Source organism: Talpa occidentalis, unplaced genomic scaffold (genome assembly GCF_014898055.3).
Source record: "Talpa occidentalis isolate TD23 unplaced genomic scaffold, MPIMG_talOcc4v2.1 talOcc4.8, whole genome shotgun sequence".
Lineage (NCBI taxonomy): Eukaryota > Metazoa > Chordata > Mammalia > Eulipotyphla > Talpidae > Talpa > Talpa occidentalis.
Window position 1 is genome coordinate 6,658,651 of NW_023605194.1, and position 24,586 is coordinate 6,683,236.

The 24,586-nt window shown below is 47.1% G+C and overlaps 1 protein-coding gene across 1 annotated transcript in view; it reads right to left on the reverse strand.

The window, feature by feature from the left end:
- PLPP4 (phospholipid phosphatase 4) overlaps window positions 1–24,071 on the reverse strand; it is a 101,878-nt gene extending 77,807 nt beyond the window's left edge. The window contains exon 1 of the mRNA XM_037496190.1: window positions 23,871–24,071. Coding sequence (XP_037352087.1) covers window positions 23,871–23,926 — 56 coding nt within the window. The 5' untranslated portion in view covers window positions 23,927–24,071. The remainder of the gene's footprint in view (window positions 1–23,870) is intronic.
- Window positions 24,072–24,586: the final 515 nt, after the last annotated feature.

The following is a 24,586-nucleotide window of genomic DNA, read 5'->3' on the forward strand; positions in this document are numbered from 1 at the left end:
ACTCAAGGGAGGCTAACAAGAATTGTAATACCTCACTCATCTAGAGCACAACTTTCAACACCACCCTGCTCTATGAACCAGCCAGCAATTACAAATCCTCTGGGCATGCAGAGTATGCAAGAACTTACAAAGAGGACCCTCACACTAAAACTATTCACTCTTTTCCATGCACGATTTTAATAAGGTGGCTATCTTCATTGCAGGCCTTGGTAGATTTGTAGTTACAGATTGGAAGAAGAAATGTTATTTGCTTTAGGTAAGTGATAAATGTCTGCAGTCTGCCAAGAATAGAGAAAAAACTGAATTAAAGAAATCAACCACAATCTCCAGTGAGTTCATGGAAAAGGAGCCTCAGCACACCCAAAGGAATCACAGCACCCCCTGAGGATCCCTGGCTACCAGCAATAGCATAAATTATGTTTGGCATCCTTTGTTTTAGAATAAAGGTAAAAACCTTCTTAAATGCATGATAATAAAATATGTGGGTAAACATTTATTCATTCAACAAACTTACCTGCACACCAAGATGTGCAGGGATGGTGGAAATGATGAATTGATGGAGAGGCACTGGCAGACAGCAGCGACCCTGACAGGCCATGTCTCTGAGCTCACAGGTCTTACAAACTGCTGAGCAGGAGTACACAATAAATAATGTCAATAAATGAACATCATTTCAGATTAAAAATAAATGTTATCATACAAAGAAAACACAGTAATATAATAATGCAATGGGGGGAGTGTGGTACATTGAACGGAATGTTCAGTGAAGGTTTCTACAGCAAGCGACATTTGAACAGGAATGATGAAGAGAACCAGGCAGATCAGACACCACAAGGAGGAATGTGAATTGGTACAACTTTTCCAGAATGTGTTTTGGCGAAAGTAGAGGGAGACTGCTTTGACCCAGAAACCCCTCATCTAGGACTTAAGTTGGGGAACATAATCAGAAGGGTACAAAGCAACCCAGGATATTTAGCACAGTGTAGATTACATCAACTAGAAACCAGAGACAACCCTCAAATGTCCAACATGTAAACTGACCGTGTTAAATTATTTGATTTCATTTAATGGATTGTATGGCAACTATAGCGAAGGAAAAGAATTTTTCCAGTACCCTTCTGAGTTCGTATTGGGACAAGCCAGAAGCAGTGTTAGGCCTTCCAAGGGTGACAAGCTGTGGGAAGGACCATACACGAGAGAAGACAAGTGGCACATGAAGGCGAGCTGTAGCCTTTATCTCACAGATGCCTCTGGTGTGGTCTCCAGGCTGACAGGCTACGGAGTTGTCTCTAGGTACCAACCCCTGGCCTTCCTAGTAAAGAAGGGAGGAAGGGCACCCTTGAAAATGTATGCCCTGCTTCTAGGCAAAGAGGGGGGAGGGCAGGGCATCTTTTCCTTCATCTGCCTCCTTTCAAGTGTTCTCAGCTCAAAACAATCTTATGCCAAATTGGCATATTTGGGGTAGCATAATTCTGCCACCACAACTAGTACAAAAAACAAAACGGGAGGAATATTTATCGAACAGGAAGATGTTGGGGCATAACACCAAGTGGAAAAGGCAGGCTTCAGAATTTTATTTCAGATGATGCATAGCTTTTGTGCAAAAAGGTATCATATTTATGGCAGAAGGTGAAAAATAAAGAATGCAAACCAAATTATTACCTATGATTTTCTCTAGGTTGTAGGATCATAAATGATTTTATTTTCTTTCCATTTTTCTCTCCATATTACATGTTTCCTATATGGAGCCTGTGTCTGATTTATAATTTTTTAAATCACTTATTTCAAATAAATGAGAATTCTAGCAAAACAAAATAGCTTAAAAGCTGAAGTTCTGGAAAAAGTAAGCTTTCACTGTAAAGGAAAACAAGTCACACAAAACAACTCACTCCTTGCGAAGAGGTGTGAAGTAACTGAGTATGAGGTATGTACTTGGGGCAATGGGGTGACTCCACTATGGACCCCCTTGCTATACAAAGTTCACAGTCCCACCCAGACAGAGCAGAAAGTGAAAAAAAAAAAATTAAAGAAACCTCTGGGACAACATCAAAAGGAATAATATTCATATTCTAGGGGTTCCAGAAAGAGAAGGAAAAAAGAGCCAGAAAAATTATATAAGGAAACAATGGCTAAAAATTTTCCCAATCTGGAGAAGGAAACAGACCTCCAGGTACAGGAAGCCCAGAGAGTTCCAAAATAAGAGATCTCCCTGGTGGCACAAGAAGTTTAAGCACAGCGCTGCGAAGCTATCCACAGCCTCTGTAGCACAAGTTCTATCCCCGGCCAGGGAGCTACCCACATGGCACAGCAGACCTCTCCTGACTTGCCCGCTGCTTCCCTCAGCAGTGTATTTCAGTCAGTCTGCCTGTTCTGCACCCCATCTTTCACCCACCGCATCTCTGGCCTGTACCTAGCTCTTGTATACATACATAAATAAATCTTTTAAAAAATAAACTGCAAAAGTTAAGAGAGAATCTTAAAAGCAGCAAGGGATTAAACAGCTTGTCACAAACAAGGGGGAAGCCAAAAGGTAGCAGAGTTTTCAACAGAAACTTCAGAAGCCAGAACAAGTGTTGAAAGGAAAAAAAAAAAAAAAAACTTCCAACTAAGAATTCTGTATTTAATAATGTTAACATTCAGAAAGAGATTCAAAGTTTCCCAGACAAGCAAAAACTAAAGGAATTCATTACTGCTAAACTAAATTTGTAAGAAATGTTAAAGGGCCTTTTCTAAACTGAAAGAGAAATAGTAATAACCAATATCAGAAAACATGCATTAAAAAGTTAAATACATAGTAAAAGTAGTTGATCAATCGCTTTTTTAAAGCGCAAAGATTCAAAGACAAAAATAGTAAAATTACTAAAGCCTCAAGAATTAGTTAAGGGCCTCCCCAGTGGCGCAGCGGTTGAGCGCTGGGTTGCGAAGCTGCCCGCAGCCTCTGCACCGCTGGTTCAATCCCCAGCCGCCAGGCAAGGGTCTCATATGGCGCGCAGACCTCTCCTGCCGCCCGCTGCTCCCCTCAGCAGTGTCCTTCGGTCCTTCTGCCTGCTCTGCTCCCCGCTCTGGCTCTGGTGAATTCTCTCACCCTCCCGCGCTTCTGACTGTACCCAGTGCTTGTATAAATAAATAAATAAATCTTTAAAATAAAAAAAAAAGAATTAGTTAAAAGATACATATCTGATGAATATGTAAAATGAGGCATCAAAACCACAACCTATGGAGGAAGGGGAATAAAAATTAATAGTTGAGGAATGGATTCCTAGTTAAGTAATCAGCCCAAACAGAGCGCCATCCACATAGAAAGCTGTGTCTGAACCTCGTCTGAACTACAAAGCAAAAACTTACAGAATAAGGGGAAAAAGGAAGGAACGAATAGATCAAAAAACCCTTAGATCTGACAACGGAATGTTGGTTACGAAGGGAAGGGAAGGCTTGGCTGGGAAAGGAACAGGGGCGAGGAGAGGGGATCAACTGTATAAAACTAGACGATCCAGTGCATTACGTAGAATGGTATCAAAATATAAAGCTGTACATCTGAAACTTATTTTAAAAATAAAAAACAAAGGAACAAACAAAACAAACCCTTAGATTATGAGAACAAAACGGCCACCAGAGGGGTTGGGTGGGAAAATTGGGTAAGAGGGGTGAAGTTGATGATAGAGGGTGGAAACCGGGCTTTGGGGGATATCAAAATGTAGCACATACAGATGTCAAATTATAATGATGGAAACCTGAAAACTCAGTGATGTTCTAAACCAATGTCACTTTAATAATTAAAAAAAAACCTCTTAGGAGATAGGAAGCTTATAGTCAAGCAGGGCAGCTGCTTTCATAATCCACAGCTACTCAGAGAAATTATTCCTGGATTTACTTATGCCTGACATTGATCTGTACTTAGAATTTGACTTGGTTCATGTGAAACCAAACATGCCTTAGTCTGGAGTAAGACCTGCTTTCTGGCTTCCCGTGCAGAGCTGGTCATTTCCAGCAGCGCCAGCAGGAGACCTCCAGAGTTGTTTTCAAAACACCTAGAAAACAAAAATCCAACCATGGGACGCTGCTCTCCAGAGCACAACCTTCACTAAATTCTTTCTCTCCTTCTTCTTTCTTTCAAACTTGAAACAATTAAATTTAATCCAAAAATTATTCAGCACCTCTTTAGATTCTCTGAGAAGGATAAGAAAACCCTCAGGCGGTAATTCTAAATGCTGACACGGCAGTAGGGAGATTTTTTTTTTTTTTTTTAAACAGAAGTCTGATTCATTCAAAGCAGGCAGTTCACATTCTCGAGTGGAAAATGAAAACCAAGCTTCTATTCACACATTAGGCACAAAATACACAGATAATTAATCAAGCGTCCTTTGCTGCTCTTAATGCTTTTATGTTCCTATTCTCGGGCAGGTACTGCTTTCCAGCAAAGCCCACTGACATCCAGGGAGAGGTTCTACTTATACCAGAAAGAAACCCATGGTTATGGTGAACCGAGACAGATGATTCTTATAAACAAGCAGCTCGTGCAGGTAAGATAAGGTCTGGATGACATGAGACCCATTGGAGAAGGGCACAGAGAAAATTATTCCTGGATAAGGGCTGTGAAGATGGGGTGGAAAGGGTAGAGAAATTTCCAGAAGAGAAGGGATGAATGTCACAATCACAGGTGGGCTCCCTATGTGACAGGCACACCTTGCTGGCACTTAACAAAATGGCACCATTTTACCCTCACTTTGCAGAACAGTAAACTGAGAAAAGACAAGTTAAATGAGAGACAAAGGCAGGTGGATCGCAGGTGGTCTGGCTCCAGATCCTGGGATCCTCAACACCAGTTTTGACCACATCTGACTGTGGGTTTTGATGACAAGCTTCATGCCACAAACTACCTTGTGGCTTTTCCTCAACAAAGACACCCCCACCCCATCCACCTGCAGCAAATGAGCAGTGGGAAAAAGAGGCATCAGAGGGCAGACTCCATTCCACCTCTGGTAAGTGACCACAGCCAGAGGATACCTTCCCTCCCTGCACCACAACCTTCCCTTCAGCAAAATGAGAAAAATACCAGTTTCCATTCTGCTGGTGGTATGAGGATCCCATGAGCTAACTGCACATAAAGCCTAAGACCCTCACCTGGCACAGAATAAGCATTTTTTAAAAAATGAAGCAGCATCAGCTCCTATTACTCCTGGAAAAGCAGTTTCTAAGGGCAGCCTGGGGCTGGAGCACCAGCAGCAAAGTCTACAGAGAGAAGGGCACCGCTGGCCCCAGGCAAAGTGGTTCCCTGATGTCCTCCAACCCCCCCCCACCCCCCACCCCGCTCTGGGCACTGCCGTTCTTCCCACCTACGCCCCCAAAATTACAGCAGGTGCAAGGCTTTATTTAGCTCTGTGTTCCCAGGGCACAGGACGTGACCCAAGAGGCACAGTCTCCCCACATCCAAGATTACAGCGGTGAAGGAACAGAATGACTTTGACACGCCTTTTACTGGGAGAGTTGACTCTGGCACCATGTCATCCACTTTTGCTCCCATCCCAGGCCTGGGAGCAGAAACTCAGGCCAGCAGGAGCCAGGCTACAGAAACTCAGGTGTCACCATTCACAGAAGTTCTGCCCCAGGACAGGTGTTCTATGTGTGGTGCCCCCATTTTCCAACTGGTCTTTGTGAGAAAACACCTCCAATACCTGTGCCTGAAGGGTAGGTTCTACCCATTTTCCTCATACGTAAAACTAAGTCCATGGGAAGCCTTGGCTCAGCCTGTGAGGAGGAGAGGACGCCAGCGAAGGCCTGGCTCCCCCATACCTCATCTCTGAGCCCTGCGGGTGCATCTCTCTCACATCCCACAGAAGTGTGACAAATACATGAAAGAACCATCCGGACTTCCTTGTTCCCAGCTTTACTGAGCTATAAGGAACATGTAACACTGTATGTTTTAAGTGGATAAGGTGCGGATTTAACACACACCACAAAAGATGACCGCCATGATGTTTGCTAACACCTCAGTCATGACGCAGAGCCAGCCTTTCCTTTTTGGGATGAGAACACTTATAATTGACTCTTTGATCAACTTTCAAGTACGTAATACAGTATTGTTAACCACAGTCACCACGCCATCCATGAGATCCTCAGAAGGTAGTGATCGTCAACAGCGTGATGTGGAACATGGGGCAATGTTGGTCAAAGCACTTCCTTTGGAGCAAGAGTTAGTTTTAATTAAAAAAAAAAAAAAAAGGCCTCCCAACTAGCTGCTCCACGGAGGTTGTCTAGAAGCAGACGTTCATTTGAAAGACCCCAATAGATAGGGGTAAGACAAAACCAAAAGTGAGAGAGACTTATGTCTTAGTAAGAACAGAGACGATCACATGAGTGGTTCAATCTAGAGTCTATGATTTCACTGAGGTTGTCAGGGTCATTTAATTACCAGAAAGCCTCACTATAGGTTCCTTCTCCTCCTCTCTCCGCCCAGATCTGATGTAAATTGTTGTAATACATAAAACACTCAAATTGAAATTTCCACTGAAAGCAATTTCATCTTACTTCTTAACAGTGTAACACTGGATGAGTTCAACAACCTCCCTAAGTCTCAGATTCTGCATCCAAATAGGAAGTACTACTCATCAGAAAAACAAATCCCAACTTCATAGGTTGTTTAAAGATTTAAGGAGTAAACTTCTTTAGCATGCTGCCTGGCATACAGTAAATCCTCAACAAACATTAGTTATTATTTTCATTAACATTATTATCATCATACCTAGAGCTAAACAACTCCAGTTTGCTACTTTCATCAAAGCAAAAAGTATCATCACAGTAAAAAGTATCTGTCAGGGAAAATCAATGCAAGGCATCTCTGTTTCATATGGTTGTTCATAAATACCGTAGTTATAATTTAGAAATCCAATTTAACATGTTCTCTCCACGAGACTGAAGACCTCTTCATTGTTCCAAAAGACTGAATTAAAGTACGATACATCAGTTACCAAGTATTTGCATTATGAAAAAAAAAAGATAAATGTAACACTTCTATATAACTGTATCATCATTATCACATAGATTTATTCAGGAATAAGATGTTTTAATCAAGACGTCACAGAGAAGTAAGTTTTGAGCCACTTCTTGGAAAATAGGTAGGTCTTTAGATAGACAAAAAACAAGTCACCTGATTGATGACACAGAAAACTATGAAAACGGCCATGAGTAAAAGTAACAACTGATAGATTTTAAAGTATAATTTTATAAATAAAAATATAACAAAGAAAAATTTGAAAGAGCTTTTTAAAGAGCCATCTAGTTCAAGGTAGCTGACTGAACTATGCATTTTGCCGTTTTTCTTTCCCAAAACACCACTGAAAAATATAAACAAATCCATACACAAAAAATCCATAAATCCAAAAACTTAAACAAATCCATAACTAGGCTGAAGAACCTCCAGGGGTACAAATGAGCAAAACAGAATAGGAAAATAATTTAGGAAAAAGATAAAGCAGATGGGAATAAAATAATGGGTAATACCACAAAGAAGGAATCCTCCCTGGAAAGGAATTTAGAGAAAGATGAAACCTAAAATTCTGTGTACAAATTTTATTCAAATCACTGGCTAATTCAGAGATTGCTATGGGCAGGATAAAACCCCAAGGATCCCAACAGAAAGTTACAGCCACAGTCTAAAAAGTGAAGCAGAGGTTTCAGCAACTAGCCATACTAGTGTTATAGGACAGGGAGAGGGGCAGCCCAAACCCCGCAAACCTGTCTGTTTTAAATGGGTTTTGTCATTCGCCGCATCAACACAAAACATAGGAGACTTTAATGGGAAGGAACTTTAATAAAACTAGGAAACAATAAAGGTAAGGCAAAGAGTCTAGTTTTTAAATGAAGCACCCAAAGTTACCCGTCCCCTCGTGGGTAAAAGTCCATTCATATGGGAATGGCCCAGAGCAAGGCCCCACAGTCTGTCACAAGTCTAAAGCATTTTTTAGTGGGGACCCACAGCAAAGGGTCAGAAACAACCAGACAAGCCCAGAAGGAAAAGAGCAAAATCAACATTAAGATAAAAGTTGCCATTGTCACCTGCCCATGGGTCTCACCCACATCTGTGTCACCCCGTCCACGACCAAAAGACAAGCGCAGTTTTTTTTACGTGTCTTTAGGCTCCATGTGCCTCCTTTAGGTTTCCTGGCTCCATTCTGCTTCCTTTTTTAGTCTTTTTTGTAGCTTTTTTTCTTTTTGCTCTGTTCCACCCTCCCTTGGGTGGGGCAGGGAACCTCCCCCTTTAGGGGGAAAAGGATGTCCCAAAGCTAATTCCATATAGGCTTTGTGGACTCCACCCCCACCCCAGGTCAAAGTCAAAGACACTGGGAACTCCAAATCCCAGCATCACCAAAGGAAGGTGGCTGGGACCTGAGGGTGGGGTTAAGCAGCCAGGTGGATATAAAAGGCAGACACGTGGGCTTTGAGGGTCCCCCATTTTGGCTCTCCACCAGCTCGCAGCGTGCGGCCAGCTCTGAGAGTGACTTTGGGTTTCCAGGTCGTGGGATCGGGTAGGACGCATTAAAGACTTTATTTCCCTATTTTCTCCCTGAGTTGTACATTTTCCTTATTTCCTTTTCTCTTGTAAATAAACCTTTTATTAACCCTTTTGTGTGTGTCTGTAGTAGAGTATTCATAAGTCCCTTTAAAGCGTGGGTGAGGACCCACAGCCAGGAACCCGTTTAATATCGGGGTTGCTCTATAACACTAGGAGATAGAATTTGGAGCAGAAATTTCTTCAAGTTAGTCTCTACTGAAACCTCAGGAATAAAAATCACATCAAGGGCTAAAGTAAACATGTTATAATCAAAAGCAAAACCAAAACAGACTCATTCAAACACAGCACAGAATCAAGGTCCCAAGGATTAAGGTGACCCAACATTAAATTAAAAGCATACAAGCACAAAATTCAACATTCTTCAGAAACAACAGGATCCACAAGACAATTCAAAGACATTTCAAAAGTGCTGAAAGAAAACGGCCCACCTAGAATTTCATATTCAATAAAAATTTTCAAAAGGTAAAAGCAAAATAAAGAGGACTCTCTTAGAGCCAACCTGAGTTACAAGAAAAGCTAAAGGAATATATTCAGGCTGAAGGAATATAATCCCACGTGGAACACTACATCTGAAAGATGTAATAAAGAGCATTGGAAATGGTAAATATTTTGGGGTAAATATTTTTAAATTTAATTTCTATAAAATTTTACTAATGGTTTAAGGCAAAAATAATTCAAATGTTCTATGGGATGTTTAAGTGAAACCAATGAAATATTCCTAAGGCATGAGGGAAAAAGTGAAAGTATGCTACTGAAAGATTTTTTTTGGTGAAAAGGTGACAAGTTAAAAAATACATATTATAATCTCCAGACAAGCTACTAGTAAAATTTAAACAGCCATAACCAAAAATATAATAAAGGAGATAAAATGGAATACTAACAAGTTTTCAATTAGTCAAACTAGAAGGAACAATAAAGGACAGAGAGGAACAGAGTTGCATTAACTGTAAATGGCTTAATCACTCAAATTAAATGGCATAGATTGGACAGATTGAATAAAGCTTAAAAATCAATTAAATGACATTTACAAGGGACGTACATTAAACCTAAAAACACAGGTTGAAAATAAATAATGCGGCTATTAATCTCAATAAAGATAATCTAGCTATATATTATTAAAGTTAATAAGATAAGGAATATCAACACAAATAGAGATGGAAACCTTGCGATAAAAGGTTAAATTCATTAGAAGATAAAATTTGAGAAGACTAGAAATAGAGACATAGGACTTTTGACTTGCAAATTTTGAAAGGAAAAAAAAGGGAGGGTAGCTAAAAAAAAACTTCAACTATTCAACTAAAAGCAGGAAACAGGAAGTAAGAGGTGAAATACTGAAAAACAGCACTGCAAAAAGAAAACGGAGAATAAGTTGGCAGCAATAAGACAAAATATTAGTTATCTAAAAAAATGCTTTAATTACCCTAATTTGACAGAAGTAGCATATCTTTGCATTGAAAAGGACTAAATTAAAAAGGAAAATAGAAAAGAGTGTGAACACAAAGGACTGGAATAGCACAGCCAATGTCCTTCAATATATTTAGAGCATTATACCCAGGAAACAAACTATTCATTATGTTTAAACTATGTACATTTACCAAAAAATTGAGTGTGTATGCAGCCATACAGAAAAGCATAGCAAATTATAAAACATAGAAATCAGACAAGCCACAGCCTCTGATATCCAGACAATGGAGCTATTTTAGCACTATTTTTATGCCCATATTGAAGACTGGGAGGCAAAGCACAGAGATAAAGCAAACCATGCAATTCACAAAGCAAGTAAATAGCAGATTCAAGTTTTGACCCCAGGCATCCTGGCCCTGAATCCAGGCAACCTTAACTTTTACATCAAGCTCTGTTCCAGGGAGGAGGGACCATTTCTTCTCAGATATTGAAATAGACTATAGAACTTCAGTAATTGGAACGTTACAATGAACTTTGACTAGGTAAATAGATAATCAGGCTCGACTTCACTTGCAACCATGGGGATATGGATATCTGTTCCTGATAATGGTGCGATTAAGGAGATGATATTCATGTTGTAACTGGCAGGCAAGAAAAAAAAATCCTTTAACTCACTCCATACATTAAAAATAAATTTCCTATAAAGAATTAAAATGAAAGTATAAAATGCTAGATACTGGGCCTCCCCAGTGGCGCAACAGTTGAGCGATGGGCTGCGAAGCTGCCCACAGCCTCCGCAGCGCTGGTTGGATCCCCGGCCGCAGGCGAGGGTCCCCCATGGCGCGACAGACCTCTCCTGCCGCCCGCTGCTCCCCTCAGCAGTGTACTTTGGTCCCTCTGCCTGCTCTGCTCCCCGCTCTGGCTCTGGTGAATTCTCTCACCCTCCCACGCTTCTGACTGTACCCAGTGCTTGCATAAATAAATAAATAAATCTTTAAAAAAATAAAAACAAAATAAAATAAAATGCTAGATACTAATTAAAACTATTTCTACTTCAGATGAGAAAGCACTTTCTAAGAAGGACAGAAACTCTGAACACCTAAAGAAAAAAAGATTGCTAGGTTTACCTACATAGAAATGAAAACAGGAGCAATAAGAGAAATCACAAGGAAACTTAAAAATCAAACACAAATGTGGAGAAGATATTTACAATATATGAAGAAAAAATGAATATCTATAAGGCATAAAGCAGCCCTACATATGTTAGACAAATTGAAAAATCTAGTAGGAGGAATAAAGGGAAATATTACAAATTTCACTAAAGACGTACAAAATGCCAATACATAGGTAAAAAGAGGCACCAGGAATGTTCCCTCTATAGGTAAAAACATAAATCATCCGTGATATCCACCACCGGTGAGGGGCTGAGCACACAGACACCTTTGTACACCCCTGGTGGGGTGGAAGCATGGACAGCCCTTTGAGGGAACAAGCTGGCAATATCAATCAACATTTAAAATAACATGTGGCAGGCCTCCCCGGTGGCGCAGTGGGTTGAGCGCATCGCTGTGAAGCTCTCCACAGCCTCTGCAGCGCAGATTAGATTCCCGGCGTTCAGGGAGATTTCCCCATGGCACGGCTGTCTCACCCGCTGCTCCCCACAGCAGTGCTTTCAGTCCATCTGCCTGTTTTGTTTCCCTCTCTGTCTCTGATGAATCTTCTCACCCTCCCACACCTCTGGCCTGTACCCTAGCTATTCTATAAATTAAAAAAAAAATCTTAAAAAAAAATAAAATACGTGTGGCATTTGACCCAGAAACATCATTTGCAAACATTATTCTTTTTTGCAAAATTTTATCATAGCAATACTGTAACAGTGCATTACAGTTTGTACAATTTCAGTGGCATTTCTCATTGCAAAATTAGGAAAAGTCCCTAAAATTTCAATGGAACAGCAGTCAGTGAAAAGAATCAAGGACATCTATATAGATAGAAAACATTGCCAAGAAATAGCAAGTAATATGTATATATAGAACTATAGTTATATAACTCCATGTGTAGAATCTGTTCTCAGTATTTTTAAATTATATTTAAGTGATCACTAAAAAAATTAACACTAAAAGAGAATGGAAAGGGGTTCAAGAAACCAGACACTTTTCATATTGTTTTAAATTTTGTAAGCGCTTTGTAATCTTAAAATTTTTTAAGTGAAGGCAGGCATCACATTCACAGCCTGATGTTTCCCCAAATCATATTATAGATACAATAGTTATAATTCTAAGATATATTTTTGTAGAGTGTTGTCTTCTATAACTACTATACTACATTATCAAAATTCAACACATTTCATTGTGATCGAAAACCATTTCTTCATGATTTTCAAAAACTATTTTAGTAGTTACGTAATAGTCTCTGTGTCCGTAATTCAGCAAACCATTCTTCAAATGCTGACCACTGGGTTTTCATTCATTTTTATTTAACAAATACATCTACTTGTTTTACATCAAGCACAGCAACGGACATCTTTGTACATGCAGCTTTTTGTACCTCTTACATTAGTGCCTCGACATATTTGTTCTACGAAATCTAAATCAAAAATCAGGAATAATGCAATGATCAGTTAGGCACTGCAGCATTTGCTCTTCAAGGGGCCTCCCCGCTCACAACTCCATCTGCAGCAGCTGACACCTCCATCTCACCAGCCTCGCACGCCCTGCACATTAACCCTTATTTTCTGATTTTTCCTTGGAATATTTTATTTGATATAAAATATAGAAAGGTTGATTCATGACACATTCCTACTTCAGACATTTCTGAAGCAATCCCAGAAGAATCATCCGATGCCCTACTTAAGGCTATTTCTTTAGCTTCTTTTTTCCCCCATAAGAAAAAAATCTATATTGATTTTTCTGATTGTATGTGAAAGTAACAAATGCTTATTGTAAAATAATTTAGACAATACTAAAAAGGAAAAAGAAAAATGTATATCATCCTATCAGCCCAAAATAATCACCATTAAGATTTTGTTATGTATCTTTAGAGCTACTCTTTTTACAAGATAAAAATTGATTTTATTATATTACCTTCTTCAAGTAGATTCATGCACAATGGTTTCTGGGTATGTTCCCAATCAGCACAGTTACCTACCTACCTAATTTTAATGACTACATAGTATTTTCATTGTAGCACAATGAAAAAGTTTGCTCTGATCTATATGGAAATCAATTAGTTGTACTTTTTTAAGCTCCCTGTTCCTGACTGTTGCCCATGTTTCTATAGGAGAACTCTACTCTTTCCTTGACTGGTAAGCACATTCGCTCTTAACTCTGTAAATCAGGGCAGCAATATCACCTCCTGGGGGTTGTGAAACTTAAAAAATTTGAGGTATGACAAGTACCCAGCGCAAAGTTGGCACAGTGTCAAAACTCATCTCCTTTCCTTCCCCCAGCTCCCTTCCTACCTATCACCTAGGAGGAGATACAGTTAAAAGACACCTACATATATCTACAGATCGGTCATTTCTCTTCCTCAATGGCTCTTGGACAATTATTCAGAATGCCTCCCCTAACTTGCTAAGTTCTAATTCAAGGCTCAGGATTTCTGTGGCACTTACAGCCCCAATGCTGCATCGTAATACCAGGTATCTTCATGACCTACATACATCTCCACCTCCTCAGACATCACATCATCCTCACAGCCTCCCTGGAGGTGCTACTGTTGTCCCATTTACCAGGTGAGGAGGCTAGGGCAGCCGGGATTTAACTCCAGTGCCCATGACTCAAGCATGGAGCCATCCTCCTCGAAGTAGGGACCGGGTTCTGGACTCCCTTCATCCTTCCCCATGGCCACTGGGTGCTTTACACAAAGCAGCTGTTCAACAGATCATGATGACAGCCTCATATGGACGAGACCTTTCTCTGACAGTTAGCCCTGGACAAAGAGAAGCCAAGTCCTTCTTTAAAAACCTCAGACATATAACCTGGCATTTCCCCTCCTAGGTCTAGACCTAAAAGACACGACAAATATGTTCACCCAAAAGCAAGAGCAGCATCACACCTAACAGTCCAAACAATAAATAATCCAGACGTCCTTCAGCAGTTTGATGGGTAAACAAAGGTACAGACGTGGTAAAACACTCTAGAGTAACAAGAATTCACAAACTACAGCTGGGAACTCCAGGGATGCTCAAATTCATGCTGAGCAGGGAGAGGGGAAAGCCACACACAAGAGCACAGCCTGCAAGAATTCAAAAATGGTGCTAGAAGTCAGGGGTGGAGACACTCAGTGGTGGGGGAAGGTTGGGGGCTGGGGGTTGCTGGGCATCTGCACCACCTGTGTGTGTGTGTCGTATTTTTAAGTTGAGCTAAGTGAAATCCCCATGTTTGTAGGTCAAATCAATCAAATATCAATCATTTTATATGGCTCAAACTAATAAAAGCAGGTCCCCCCTCCCCCCCGGCCCCACCACCACCACCAGTCCAGGAGAGATGAACCCCTGGCACTGGCTGGCAGACTGCAGCTCCCTTCCAGAAAGCCAGCCCAAAGGCACCTGCAGTTTCTGACCCTGTTTCTCCTCCCTTTGTCTTCAGTGGAGATGGAATAACAACTAGTCCCTCACCTCTGCGGGACAATTTTTCACAGTCACCCTGGGATGAGAGACTGGGATGAAGTCCTCGGTTTCTGCAGCCCCAGCAAGTCTCCACTCCTGCTCACTCCTCCCTGTACCCCAAGACCCCTGAACACCTCCGTGCCTTTTCGTTGAAGGATGGGGGCACCTTGGCAGGCTCCATCCTGTCTGAATTCACTTCCTCCCTGCAACTTTGTGTTTCTAACTCATCCAAAGAGCAGTAAGACTATATTTTTGATAGATGCAATATTACTAAGATGATTTTCATATTTAAAAACACTATTTGTAGAAAAATAGAGGTGCTGAGCTTTTGTGAGCCTCGTGTGGGTCATAAAAGGCATAATCTTTATAACTAACTGAGATAACTTTACCCACAAGTTATGAAACGGATGATCTCCTGTTGTAGTATTACAGGCATTCGTGTCCCTGTGGAAAACAGCAGCCACGCTCAGGAACCTGGCGCAGCCAGCTCACTTTACATCACAAACCAGCTCACTTTACATCACACACACTCTTTCAAAGAGAAAGATATTCATTCATAGGATGACAAGGCAGAAGCCTTGGCAGGGACCGGGAAGCTCTCCACACACTTGGGGGGCAGAGGGCCCTCAGTATGGGCTGAAGAGGACTCCCTACACCCGGCTCCTGCCCGAACTCTGTGTGATGAACACAGACTCAGAAGAAAATGATTCATTCTCCTTATGCCTTATCTAGAGCAGCGACGCTGACAACACCTTCAAGTCAGTGTCCTAGAATCACTGTTATAAATGGCCATCCATTTACGTCACCACAGGGCTGGACCACCCCTCCATCAAACCGTTTGCCACCCACACCAGCCCATGGGGGACCGGCTCATGGGATGAAATCCTGGCAAGTTACACACCTCACATTGGGGGCTAAAAGGAATCATCTGGAATAGATTTAAAGGGATGCATTGTTTCCTAGAAACCCTATAGCAGGTTGTTTGTAAGGAGAATGTCATTGGTGACCGATGCTCTGGTCTTCAGCGCACACACAGCTTCATCTTAATGAAAGGACAGTAATACCAGCACCGTTTCCATTGGCTGGACACCCACGGCCAGCGCAGCACTGTCTCTCTCATCCCCACACGCCTCCCATTGGTGGAAACTGGTCAAATAGAGGAGGAAACAAGGATGTAAGCAGGACAGACAGACACTTTGCAGAAAGGCTCCCGCACCTAATAAGAAGCAAAACCAGGCTGTGGTCCCAGCAACCTGAGGCCAGGGGCCTCGGCTGGGGCTACCAGGCCATGCTGCCATTCTCAGCCACTACATATATGTAACAGGGACTCAGAGGGTGCCCTGCAGGCACCTGACCGTGGAAACCCAAGGAAGCATCATTCCCTTTTCTCACACGAAGAAGCGGAGGGTCACGGATTTTCGGCAATGGGTTGGTTAGTGGCAGAGTTAAACTCCAAACACAGAGTTGTCCAGCTCCAAAGCCCATGGTCCTTCAAAACACCACTGGGCCTCAAACAATCCCTTTCATGTAGAGAGGGAGCAAAAACGGTTATAGGCACAGCAGTTGGCTGCAGAGTCTCAGGGAACCCCAAATCGAAGTTAACACAGTTTCCTTCTCCCCCACAAAATCCACTTCCGAATAGCAAGAAACAGGGTAGCTGTCCTGCTGTCGGCACTGTGTGGCTCTGCCACCCCAACACACAGCTCCACACTCGCCGCCAACAGGGAGGGACAATGACAAGCCACTGAGCAGATTTACGCTCAGCCCAGAGGCGACATGTCATTCCACCCATGTTCCCCCAGCCAGAGCTCTGCAAAGGCAGGGCCCTGGGAAGGGTCATCTCCTATGTGACCAGAGAGGTGAGGAGCCTGATGAGACCGTCCACCACAGAGGGTCTCATCTACCGCAGACTGCATGTTGGGTTCCCCACTGCCGTGGACAGAGCATTGCTGGTGAAAATGCAGATCTTGGGGTTCCAATCACATATCTATTCAGTCAAATCCGAACTGAGCCCCAGGTGATTCCGACGCATGGTCAGTAGACTCCCTCTAAGAAGCCTTGCTCTGGATAATGCAGAACATCCAGGTCTTTACAAATGATCATCAGAAATCCAGTGTAATCTGGTGGGCTTCAGACTGCTCTCCTGCCGAGGTGCTTAGGGATGTGGGGAAGGCAAAGAAGATAAAGATGCAGCCCAACCCCCAATCCCACAGCCAGACAAGCAGGGGCACCAGCGTGCGGCTCCCAGGGAGCACAGGTGCAGCAGTGCTGTGCACAGCCAGATGGTGAGACCACAGGGCCTCTGTGCCCAAGGAACGGTCACTTTCTGTCACGCTGCCTTTTGTTTCAAACCTCCAAGCTCCCCAGTGTGCCCAAGGGACTGTCCACATGTGGCCACCCACATTCTTCTCCCAGGCTCGTATCCCACCACTCTTACCACTGCCCCCTCAAGCCCCAGACTCTTCGCTGCTGACCTGACCCCCTCCCAAAATGCGCCTCCAGGCCTCCACTCCAGGACACTCCATCTGCAGCAGGCCCAGGTGAGAAGCAGTTCCCTGGCACCTGTCTCCTCCTGCTCACCCCTCCCGAAACTAACGAACACCTCCCTTTCCATAAAACTCAGCTCTTTGCTGCAATTATCCCCACCCGGAGTCCTAGACTGGGCTCTTCAGAGTAACAAGGCAAGTATCTGTTAGTTGCTGTGAATTCCAACTATCCACCCGACGGCCAGTGCAGGTCACCTGGACCAGCTAAAGAACTAGTTCCCTTGCACCTGTCTGACAGGACATCAACCAAAGTCTGCTAAGAAGAGGAAAGAGATGCACTTCTGCAGGGCAGGCACCCAGAAGATGCCAAGGAAGCCTCAATCCACTGGATGAATGATGAAAGTGAAATAAGACTTTCAAAACCTCTGTGTGCATGAGAGCTAAACAAACAGTTGCACACCTGCTCTACTGGGTAGGGGGCTCCTAGAGGGCCCCCCGCCTTCTTCCTCCTCACCCCCAGCACCTGGCACAGGCTTCCTGCACAGGAAGTGCTTAGAGGAGGTTGCGAATTGACCCGAGTGAGACAAATGCCATTAGCTATGCCACAGCGTCTTGAGAAGGCCCACAGTGTCTGGGGAAACCCAGGCAGGGTGCCCTCCGGAACCACCAGGGGAAAGAACAGAAGGTGGGTGACTGCAGGAAGCCCCGGCTCACAGTGGAGAAGGGCAGATCACACCCCACATCAGCACTCAGAGCATCACCATCTTACCAAGGCTGGGTGCTGGAAATAACTGATGGACTGGAGAGGTCAACAGCTGGGAGAGAAAGCACAATGCCAGTTACATTCGGGCCAGAAATTTGCTCATCTCCTCTTGCCCGCTGGGCTCCAAAGACCTCAGAAGACCCCTGGACATCAGCACTGGTCTCTAAGCCCATCCTAGGGCATGTGAACCACAGGAGAGGCCACGTGAAGAGTCTGCTGTGAGCACCACGGCCACAGCTCTACCCACCCAGCACTCCAGGCTGTGCAGGTCACGGAGGGGATGGCTTCGAGGAGGGGCCATTTTCACTCTGGTCTGGAAGCTGGCGCCGGACACGCTCTGCTGCAGTGGCTGATGGCTGATGCTGGACAGGGATCAACGGCCGGAGTCCAGGTCAAACCTCCTGCTAGTGAGTACCTTCAGGCAAGCACTCCACCTTTCTAACCCTTGCCTTCTGTATTTGCAGAGTGGGGAGAAGGAAGAGTATCCACTTTCAATGAGATGAGGCTTAAGAGAGAAGCCACAGGGACTGCAACTGCAGGCAGCGCGCCCTCTCCTGACCAGCCCGGGCTGCAGTGCAGCAGCTTGGCTGACAGTCCAGACGCCAGGGAGCACCAATGTCAGAGCTCAGGGAGGCCCTTATCCAGCTCTGTGACCTGGGCATTTCCTTAATCTGCACGTACTTGGGTTTCTTCATCCGTGAGCAGAAATAACAACACACCCCCTCCACCAGGTCGCACAGGCTAGATGGTGTGGTCACCTTCGTTGGTGCCTGCGGGTGGTGGCTTCCTGGACCCAATTTCCAACAAGTGTACGTGGCGGCTTCCTCACATCAGCAATCCTCAGGCCCCAGTGGCGTGTCCAGAGTCCAACTCAATCTGACACCATCTGCCTGGAGACAGCGGCAGACGCCTCAGGTTGAGGACTCGGTCTCCCAAGACCACCCTCCACCTCAGACGGGGAGCAGGTCATGCTGCCACCCAGGCCTCTGACCACCCAGCCACAGACACAGGCCCCCACCCCCGCTCAAACTTTGGGTGCCTGTTTCTTATGTGTGCTTCTGTCCCATCAGAGGAGCCCAGGACACCCTCCTAGGTATAATTTTCTAGAACAGCACACAGGACTCAGGAAACCTGCTCACTCTCTAGAGCACCAAGTTGTTACAGAAGTTATGACTCAGGAACCGCCAGGGTAGCGATGCCAAGGGCAAGGGACAGGGGTGAGCCCTGGGGCTCCAGGTCCTCTCCGGGCACGGTTCTCTCCACATCTCCACGTGCTCACCAACCCAGGGGCTCCCTGGGGCCTCTCCCTCTGTCTGGTCTTCTACGGAAGCTTCACTACCCACCTGGCTACTGGCCCTGAAGTCGGCCCTCCCTCTCCCTTAAGTGTTTTCCAAAAGTTACTTTCATTAACATCCCTGTAGGGTAAATAAAAAGCATCAGGCTTTCCTGCCCTCCCGCCATCAGGATAGATCATCATCGGGATCTACGGTCCTGAATGCATGCCCGATGGCGGCACCTGGAGCAGGGTGTGGGCATAGGTAGATGGGATTCACCTGGGCTAAGACTGGGCTTTTAAGGGCGGCGTCACAGGGACGCCAGAAAAGCAGAGAAGCAGAGTGAATGACAGCGAAAGAAAAGCAGAGACCACCAGAGAACGAGGGAGAGCCCAGACAGTGAAGACTTGCTGGGGGCTGGGAGGCCTGCTGGCCTCCCTGCCCCCACCCCCGCCCCCTGCACCCCTGCCTGCCGTGTACCTGATAAATCCCAATAAAAGCCTGAAAAGCCACCGAGGGCTCCAGGCCTCTCTCCTCCTTCCTTCACCGTCTGCTCAGGTCATAGAGATCCTGCCCTGTCCATTCCTGCCGTTACAATCACAAAATCACAAAAGCATCTTTATCACTCTCATCACTTAGGAGACTCCGAGACTTTGAGGACTGTGAGCCAGGAACTGTGAACACCACTTAAGAGAATGACCCATAGAAGTATTTCTTACAAATCACAACATTGCAGCTTGGCACATGATAAGCCCTCCATAAATGCCAATACTGGACCAGCCATGGAAGGAACACGGAAGGACACCGGTGCGGTGAGCCTCAGCGAACTTCAGCCGCAGGTGCCCACAACCTTAAATGACAGGACAAAAGCAGGTTCTGGAATAAAGTACGTTCCGTCAGCACTGGCGGGGAGGGTTTTTTCCTCATCAGTCAGTCATTGCCTTCACAGGGGAGGCTCTTTGAGGCCTGCTGCTGTAGTCATGCACCGCTGATGGGGCTGTTGACTAGTCACCCCCTTCTCCCCATGTGCTGGCTGGGAAACGTCCAGTGCCGGCCTGGCCCGTGGAGAAACAGCTCACAGAACCTGCACTGGACCCCCAGAAGGCAATAGAATCAAGCAAGCCCAGGGTGCTTCTCGTTCCCCCACCGCACCCCAGCCCGTAATTGGAAGCAAAGGGGCCTCTGGGCCCGCCAGGTGACAGCCGCACTTGTATTCTGACTGTGCCAAGATATTGGGTCCTCGAACCAATTTGTTCCCTGTTGGGTTACATTTTCTGCACTGGCTGGGATTTACATGACTCATTACTCATTTCTTTTCCAGTGATTGGAAGTTCCAAGCCAGGTCTGCCCAAAGGAACCTCAAGGGCCATCCAGGGGGGGTTCCTAGGAGCTCCCTCTTGGGATCCTGGATCACCAAACCTGCTCGACAGAGAACTGGTTCCTTAAGAGAGCAAGAGAGAGCCTCCCCTGGCGGCGCCGGCGGTTGAGTGCCTCGCTGTGAAGTTGTCCACAGCCTCTGCAGTGCGGGTTCGATCCCGGCCAGCCGGCGAGGGTCCCACATGGAGCGGCAGACCTCTCCAGGCGCACCTGCTGTTCCAATTGTTAGGGGGAAAGGATGTCTTCCAATCCCATGCAGGCTTTGTGGACGCCACCCCCACTCCAGACCGAAGCCATCAGGACATTGGGAAAGACAAATCCCATCACCACCAGAGGGAAGGTGGCTGGGACCGGAGGGTGGAGTTAAGCAGCCAAGTTTGATATAAAGCCAGACATGTGGGTCTTGGGGGAGCTTTTTGGCTTCACGGCTCTTGGCTCGCAGCCAGCTCTGAGAGTGCCACTGGTTTCCAGGTCGGCGGATCGGGTAGGACGCATTTAAGACTTCATTTCCCTATTTTCTCTCCGAGTTGTACATTTCCTTATTTCCTTTTCCCTTGTAAATAAACCTTTTATTAACCTTTTGTGTGTGCCTGTAGTGGAGGATTAATAAGTCCCTTTTAAGCGTGTGGGTGAGGACCCACAGCCAGGCACCCCGTTTTATATTTGGGCTGCCCTGTAATACCCTCAGCAGTGTATTTGTCAGTCTGCCTGTTCTGTTCCCCGCTCTGTCTCTGGTGAATCCTCTCACCCTCCCACGCATCTGGCCTGTACCCCAGTTCTTGTATAAATAAATAAAATCTTTTAAAAAAGAGAGAAAGAGCATATATCCTGACGACCTATGAGTCCAAAGATGCATTTCGTGAGCACTAACTCTGCGTCTACAGGAACATGTGGCTGTGGGGCTGGGTCCCTGCCCTCAGCATTGCTCTCTCCGAGAACAGGTGCCTCTATGGGCTTTGCTTCCCTGGAGACACCAGTTTGCAAAGAAGTAGGTATCCACCAAAAAAGGTTACTCTCTTCTCCTGAGAAAAAGTAGCAACAACAAGCAGAACCAGGTGAATCAGATCAGCTAAGCTGGACCTAACAGCCAAGAAATGGAATCCAGCTCACTTAGAGGGACTTTTTAAACCTACCTGGGTGACACCCTGCTGCTGAGACCCCCATTTTCTTAAGCACAGGGGGGTTATAAGCCACTGACTCTTCAATCAGACCAGGGCTACTGGCAAAAAAGAAAAAGAATCCCCCCTCACACCCCTACCCACCATTCAGTCTCTGAGAAAACAAAGCGTCATCTGTATCCCCGTGCTCCGGGCCAGCCCTTCTGGAATCATTATCTGCCTGATGATATCAGCATCTGAACATGCAAGTTTCCCACCCGAGGAGTTTCACGTGGCAGATACCAAAGCTGGTCTTTGCAGGTAAAAGAGCCACAAGGTGAGCGCACTCTTCATATTTCCAATATGATCTGAAATCAGAGAATGGACCAAAAATCCCATAAACGCCCTGGTGTGTCCCTGGAGAATGACAGCAGATCCCCTACTAAGTAATTAATAAAAAATTAATCCAAAGGGGAATATATTCTGGAGACCAGAATATAAACGGCCTGTCTGGTTTTTATAAAACATCCTTAGAGGAAGCAAGAAGCACATAAAAGGATAATTAGCAGCTTTTCAAGCCCACTGCACAGACCATTATACATTTGTAAATATCTTGTCAGTGTTTGGGGGGGGGGTATTTGAAGGAAAGCTGAAAACAAGATAAATATTTGCATATTACTGACTCCCTTTTTTTAATCTGACAGTTCCCGCCAGGCAGCTGAGTCTACCTCACTTTAATTCTGCATTACTCACACAAACATCCACCCAACAAATGTTCAATTCTCCAGTGCACTGAACACGATTTTATCATTTCTTTCACATAATAATTTAATGAGGCTTAGCCTATCTGCCCAGTGGAAACGGTCTCCATCTGATGGCACAGCAGTCACGAATTTTAACACATATTCCGAAGGTAGAAAGAGTAAGAGGAAGGGAAAGTGTTTTCTGTTTCCCCAAAGGCATCGAGATCCAGCAAAAGTTCTTCTCGTTCCTTCCTCCCACTGAATAACACTAGTGTTTAGTCAGAAGCTGGGCGAGGGGGGCCTGCATCTGGGGGAGCGCCGGCTTTTTCTGATGGTGTGAATAAACACGCTGGATGAATTTCATCCCTAGTAAAAAGAAACATGCAAGAAAGGGCATTTCTTTCCATGCGTGGACCCTGGGCTGCAGGGAACAGAAGTCATCTCACAGCCTCCCACCTGCCAGCAGTGACTCCGGATTCAGGGCAGAAATCCAGAGGGGCCTCCCCTTGGGAACGGCTGAGCAGGCTTTTCGAGAAAATAAAAACAAAACAAAAACACGCAAATGCAGAAAGTTCATGCAACTTTAATATAAAGACGCGTCAAAAGACAGCCGCGGGAGGTGGAGGGAACCCCTGAACCCCCGATGGAGGGACCGAGGGCAGGTGCGCGCCCAGGCAGGCGGCGGGGGCTGTGGAAGGGTCTGCGCTGGGGTTCGGGGCTGGGATCCGACAGGCAGGGAAGGGACGCGCGGGCTCCCTGCTGCTTGGGCCCGGGAGGCCGGTGGGCCCAGGGTCCCCGGGACCCCCTGGGGCTCAGACATCTCTGCGAGAACCTGAGCCCGCGCCCCTTCCTCTTCCCAAGGTCGCGATTTCCAGGTACCCGCGGCTCAGGCCCCCCGGGGCACTTGGCGGCCGCCCCGGGGCCCGCGCCCCGGCCGCACGGGCTCCACAGCCGGGTGCGGGGCGGATGCAGCCCCCGCGCCGCCGCGCCCCGACTTGCCCGAGAGCCACAGCAACAGTTTCCCGGCCGGAGAAGTCCCTCCAGAAACGCCTTCTGGAAAACCAGGAGGTTCGGCTGGGCAGGACCCGGGGCGCTAAAGCCAGACGCTCGCGGGGAGACCGAGCGCGGCGCCGGGAGCCGCGGGGCGCAAGAGGGGGGTGGGCCGGGAGCAAGGATTGCGGACGCCGGGCCCGAGAGACCGCAGCCAGGGAGAAACTTCCCGGGTGTGCGCCCGGCCCGGGGGCAGCCCAGGGTCCCCGGCAGCAGGCGCGGGGCCGGGAGAGGCGCAGGGAGGCACCTCCCGGCCCGGTGCGGGCGCGCAGGGCAGGTCCCGGCTCCGGGCGCGCAGGTCCCCCGCGCCGGGGCCCCAGGAAGGGGCTCCAGGGGCTCCCCGGGTCCCGCGGAAACACCCCGGGCACCGGCGCGGAGGGGACCTCGAATCCAGGCCCCGGCGGGACGCAGCGGCGCCAACAAAGTTGGGGCGCAGAGGCGCTCGGATGCAGGGCCCCCGGGTCCGCGCGTCCCCGCCCGCGGCGCGCCCCTACTTACACGAAGACCCCGAAGAGCAGGGCTCGGACCCCGATCTCGAGGGCCAGCTCGCGCATGGTGCGGCCGGGCGGCTCCGCGGCGGCGGCTGGTGCTCCCGGCTCCGGCGCGCGGACCCGGGCGGCGAGGGCGGCGCGCGCCAGGCCGCGGGCGGGGGCGGGAGGCGGGCGGGCGCCGGCGGGGGGCGCGCGGCGGGGGGAGGGCGCAGCCCCAGCCTCCGCCCGGGGCTCGGGGCGCCGCGGCCCCCGCTCCCGCGCCGACCGGGGGCGCCCCGCGGCCGGCTCCCCCGCGCCGGGCGCCGCCTTGGCACCGTGGGCCCGCGCCGGGCGCCCGCGGCTCGGGTTGGGGGGAAGCCCGGGGAAGCCCCGCCGCCGCCGCCCCGCGCGCTCCCCGGCTCCCCCGCCCGTGGGCGGCCCCGGGGCTCCGCGCCCGGGCTGCGCGCTCGCCGGGTCGCGCCCGCGGCCCCTCCGCGGCTCCGCGCGGCCTCCGGCTGCGGCTCCCGCGCGCGGCTCGGGCACCGCGCGCACGTGGGCACGGAGTGGAGAGCGCCGGGCGTCTCGGGCTCGCGGCGGCCCGGGCACCCTCTCTCGTGCTGAGCAGCGCTGCCTCCTTCGGTGCTGCCCTCCTTGCACCTTCTCCACCTGAAGTCCTGTTTTTTTTTTTTTTTTTTTTTTCTGCGATCACTTGCAGGCTCAGCTTTGCCCCCAAGACGTGCCAGC